The sequence below is a fragment of the Propithecus coquereli genome, unplaced genomic scaffold (assembly GCF_000956105.1).
Source record: "Propithecus coquereli isolate 6110/MARCELLA unplaced genomic scaffold, Pcoq_1.0 Scaffold140, whole genome shotgun sequence".
Lineage (NCBI taxonomy): Eukaryota > Metazoa > Chordata > Mammalia > Primates > Indriidae > Propithecus > Propithecus coquereli.
Window position 1 is genome coordinate 4,498,150 of NW_012138303.1, and position 5,185 is coordinate 4,503,334.

At 44.5% G+C, this 5,185-nt stretch overlaps 1 protein-coding gene across 4 annotated transcripts in view; it reads right to left on the bottom strand.

Moving 5' to 3' along the window:
• Nucleotides 1-3,545, bottom strand: part of FCGR2A (Fc fragment of IgG, low affinity IIa, receptor (CD32)) — a 15,821-nt gene extending 12,276 nt beyond the window's left edge. For 2 of the 4 annotated variants that reach the window (XM_012639612.1, XM_012639611.1), the window contains exons 1-3: nucleotides 3,408-3,545; nucleotides 2,974-2,994; nucleotides 2,474-2,728 (exon numbers count right to left, since the gene is read on the bottom strand). In XM_012639612.1, the coding sequence (XP_012495066.1) occupies nucleotides 2,474-2,728; nucleotides 2,974-2,994; nucleotides 3,408-3,492 (361 nt within the window). In that variant the 5' untranslated portion in view covers nucleotides 3,493-3,545. Of the gene's footprint in view, nucleotides 1-2,473; nucleotides 2,732-2,973; nucleotides 2,995-3,407 lie in introns of all 4 variants that reach the window. The other 2 variants (XM_012639610.1, XM_012639609.1) reach the window with 1 other exon arrangement.
• Between the last annotated feature and the right edge of the window lie 1,640 nt (nucleotides 3,546-5,185).

Here is a 5,185-nt window from a genome sequence, read left to right on the forward strand (position 1 = left end):
TCAATCCATGAGTGGATTATTAAAATTTGGTATATGTATACAATGGAATATTACTCAATCATAAGAAATGACAGTGATCTAGAACCTCCTATACTTTCCTGGATTAAACTTAAGCCCATTATCCAAAGTGAGGCATCACAAGAGCAGAAGAATGGGCTCCATTTGTACTCGCCATCAAATTGGTACCAACTGATGAACACTAGGGTGATCACATGGCAGAAATACTCTCCAGCGATTAGGGGGTTGGGGGGCTAAATCCGCAACTAAATGACACAGGGAGCACTGTGGGGGGGAAGGGCATGTCTTTAACCCACTTGGGTGAGGCAAAGACATAAAGCGTAACCCTAATGTTTGTACCCTCACAATACCCTGAAATAAAAAAAAAAGAAGAAAAAGAAAATGCCAAAACTATTAACTCCCTTAAAAAAGAAAAAAAAATCCTAAGCCCCCCAACAGACTGAACAGAACCCAACTACAGCTTTGATTGGATAAGAGACTGATTTCGGTAACATTCTCCTGATAAGAGACCCCCTCTAGGCCAAGGGCAGAGAAACCTTAAAAACTGATGGGACTGGAGGTCAGACACACTTTATTATAGCCCCTCCCTGTTGTGGTTTAGAAACAACAATTGACCAACATTAATGTTAACGTAGAGATCATATGACTAACAGAACAGACTCTTTGTGGCAATATGATACCAAATTATAAACAGGGCCTAAGGCCATGCCAGGCAAGGGTTAAGTCATACACCCCTACACTTAAAGAATAAACTATGGTCTAACTACCAGAGCTTTCCTTTTTCTATAGCAGCTAAATAAGCGCTGGCCTTGAGATAGGCAATACTGAAGCAATTACAGCTCATCATGGCCAGATGCTGACTAACTGACCACCCTGTTCCACAAGCCACACCTACAGCTTTGATTGGACGAGAGACTGATTCCAGTAAGACTCTCCTGATAAGAGACCACAGATCATGGACAGGTTCTGGCCAGTTTTGCAGAGGCTGTGCATTTGTGTCCCTAATTCACCTTTTGATGTATAGGGCCTAACTGTAATACATTTAAATATTAATTTTACACCCCAAAGTGAACATGGAATGCATGTAACATGCATGGTCTCTTATCATGCGTGTGCATGATCTCCCTTCATGAATGGTCATAGCTCCCTTTGTAACCTGTTGAATATTTATGTTTAGGAATCTTGTTCAACATAAAGCTCCTGCCCCAACCCCTCCTCCTTCAAATTGCTTTATTTTCTCAGTTTTCAGCCAGAGGCTGTGCTTCCCAGCCTGTCAGAATGGCTACCTTGTAGGCTGTAACCCTTTATAAGAAGTAATGCTCTCCTTTTCAGATTTATAAATGGTGTGATTTTTAAGTTAACACTATAAACAGTCATGTACAGGTTCAGGAAGAAAAAAATAAAAAATTTTAAAAATTTTAAAAAGTCAGTTAACACTAACAACCCTTCAGATCTCAGTTTTTGTGCTCTACATTCCTACACTTCCTCAGGAAAAGTCAGATGTACCATCAGCTGTTTCTGGGAAGCCAATACACAAAGAGAGGAGATGGGGAATTGTGATGTCATTGGGCAGCTTTTTGAGGTTAACTCACTATTTTTCCCCCTTCGATAGAGCACCATAAACAGAGTGGCTCCACTGCCAGGATCTCTCTGGTACAGTGCCCTTAAAGGACCACTAAAAAAAATCACATGTAAACATCTGTGACCATCTTCAGGGTTTATGCACCAAGGGTGCAACTGAAGTAAACTACAATACAAAAGCGCTCATATCTTCAGACATTGGAGAGGGGTAGAAATAGTATCTAGGGGTATTTTCTCTACAGAATCTCTTAAACCGAACACTGCCAGATTTTACCTAAACCTAAATCCAATGAAGTGACTCTTTTAATTAAAACTATCTAATGAATTCTCATCTCACGCAGGAATAAAGTCAAAGTCATCACAACAGCCTACCAGCCTCTCATGGTCTATCCTTTCCCCTTCCCCTCACCTCTGACCTCATCTTCCAGATTAGACTCCGCACTCCAGCAGAACGACCTCCTCACGTCTGTCAGGCAGGCTCCCACCTTAGGGCCTTTGCAGGTCTGTTTGCCTCCAGACTCTGTGCTTTACTAGACTGCCACCAGAGTCAGTGGTTTCCTTCTAGAGTAGGGATTTCCTTCTGCTTCTCTTACACTCAGCTGCCTGTTTGAGGCCTTGCAACCTTCTTGCTCAATCAGGACTGAGGCAAAAACAACCTAACACATACTGAGGAAATTATTAGAAATTTCCAAATTTCCACCAAACATGCTAAGCAAAGGGGGGTGGGTGAAACAGGAAATGAGTGGGCAACTCACAGCAATGCTTCTCAGTAAACAGGCCACTCACCCCCCCTTTCTTGCAAATCTCTGTAGTGTAAGCAGATTTCATCTCTCTTAGTCCTTCCAGACCCTCCCCGGGGCCTTCCTCCACTGACCGGAAAACACATCCAGATGCACAGGGTCGCTGAGGCTGCTCTGGCCCGTCCGGCACCTGTACTCCCCGCTGTCATTGATGTTGGCCTTAAACCTGTAGCTGTACTGGACCTGGGTGGGAATGGAGCTCCCATTGTGGAACCATTGGGTGGAGAAGTTCCCGGGGGTGTGGGCCCCCCAGCACGTCAGAGTCACGTCGTCCTCCTTGAGCACGGTGACCCACGGGGGCTCAAGTCTCACCACAGCCTTCGGGAGAGCTGCTGAGGGGCAGAGAGCAGAAAGGGATGTGAATGAATAACCTTGAAGGAACTGTGGAGTCTTCGGTGGATCCAGTGGGAATCTTACCAAGAATCAAATCCAAAGCCCCACTAAAATGGGGGAACTGACCATGCTGAACCCAGGCCTAATTCTTGGTAGAACAGATTTTCCCTACATAGTACATCCCGCATGACATTGTGAGGAAACAACACCAGCAATACAAGAAAACAAAGAGCAAACTCACCAGCTTGCCTGTCCGCAGAAGCTGTCAAAGAGAAGAGAGGGATCAATGTAGAGCAGAAGATGAGAACAAATTTAGTTGCTGATATGTGAAGAGGGGCAGGGGAAGGTGATCTTGGCTCCTTCTTTCCCCAGGACCCATCTCAAGAGCCTGTTTTCGGTTGATCTCTTAAAAGAGCACTCACTGCCCATGTCCTCCTTATCTCATCCCTGCCCCTCTGGCTACAAAGTTAACACGAAAGTTTGGCACAGAATGGACTTCTCAGGGACTGCAAAAATACCTCTGAATTCTGAAACAGTAAGAATTCAAGGTCTGCTCTCCCCTTTCAATCTGTTCCCAGCTTCCAGGGCCCAGCTAGCTATTCACCACACTGGACCCTGGAGAACAGGCAGTAGGAGTGGCTGAAATTGCCCCCTTTCAGAAAGACCTTCACTCACCCAGAAGCAGCAAAACTGCCAGTGGTTGAAGCAGCCATAGGCTGCCAGGATATACATTCTGAAACATTTCTGTCTCCAAAGTCATCCCAGAAGTGGGCCAGAGTCCAGTGGGGTTTAGGAGATGAACTTAGAAAAGAGGAAGGAAATCGTTTCATCTTCTTGTGCCTTTGTCATCAGTCTCCAGATTCTATTTCCGATAACCAATCAGGAACAAACCCGACTAGCGGTTTAGTCTACTTTACAGAAATGTTTCTCTACCGCGTATCCCCTTGTTGAGTCTTTGTGAAAAACGCTGGGGAGGGTGATGTTGTGCTGTCGAGGAAGGTGATGGGGGAAACAACAGGAAGTAGAGCTGGGAACAGAGCCCCTGTTTTGGGTTCTCAGTTCAGTGCCATGCCCACCACACTCCCTGCACTGCTTTACTGGCCAGTATGCAAAAATTTCCAAATGAGTCTCCACCTAGACGAGGTAAAGAAACCCTTCTAAATCTGCAACCAATAAGAATCATCATTAAACAGCAACAACAACAAAACGGGGTAGTTATCTGTGGGAAACACTCAATCCAAGAAAGTCTGTAAATATACATAGGCAAAACTACCGCCCTGCCCCTGCCCTTCACGCTCTGCCTGCCACACACACAAGAACGTTCTCAAGTGCAAGAAACTATTTTGGTACGAAAGCCTTGGAGCAAGTTCAAATGCTATTTAAAAAGGGAAAACACTTTTTGTCTATATACTCACTCTCTCAACACCTCTGACACCAAATACGTGGGTTTTTACATATCAAGCAGTTTTTCAGCACCAGCTGGGTGTCCTATGATTAAATTCAATTCTGACACTACGTAGCCGGAGTTAGCGTCAGAATCCACAGGTTAAGGGGTCCCACAAAACAGAGGTCCCACGAGACTGCCCCCACTTCAGATGCCAATCAAAAGTCTGGTCTTCCTGTACTTTTGAGTGATGGCTATAAATTGGAGTTTCCTGTAACCACTTACTCAGTTCCATAATTTGCTAGAATGACTCACAGAACTTAGGGGAACACTTACTTACATTTATCAGTTTATTATATACTAAAGGATATGATAAAGGATACAGACAAACAGCCAGATGAAGACATACATAGGCCAGGGTCCAGAAGGGTCCAGAGCAAAAGAACTTCTGTCCCTATGGAGTTGGATGTGCCATTCTCCCAGCATGTGGATGTGTTCACCAACTAGAAGCTCTCCAAACCCTGTCTTTCAGGGATTTTTATGGAGGCTTCACCATGTAGGTATTTTTGTTTATTAATTCAATCTCCAGCCCCTCTTCCCTCCCTGGAGGATGGGGGATGGGGCTGAAAGTTCGGAGCTTCTGATCACGGGTTGGTTTTTCTGGTAATGAGCCCCATCTGGGAGCCCACCAAGAGTCACCTCATCAGAGGAAAAAACACTCCTATCACTCAGGAAATTCCAAGGAATTTAGGAACTTTGTGTCAGGAACTGGGATATTAGCACAAAAGATGCTCCTAGCACTCCTATTGCTCAGAAAATTACAATGGCTCCATGCCAGGAGCCGAGCTGAGGGCAGAAACCTAGTCCACAGCTGTATATTCTATGCAGATGATGGTGTAGTATGATTGGGTTGAACAACATAGTATAATGGTCACAGTGGTTAAAAGTCAGACTACGGGGCAACAATAGGAAAAATAGACAAGTGGAACAACATCAAACTTAAAAACTTCTATGTATCAAAGGAAAAAATCAACAATGTGAAAAGGCCACATACAGAATCGGAGAAAAT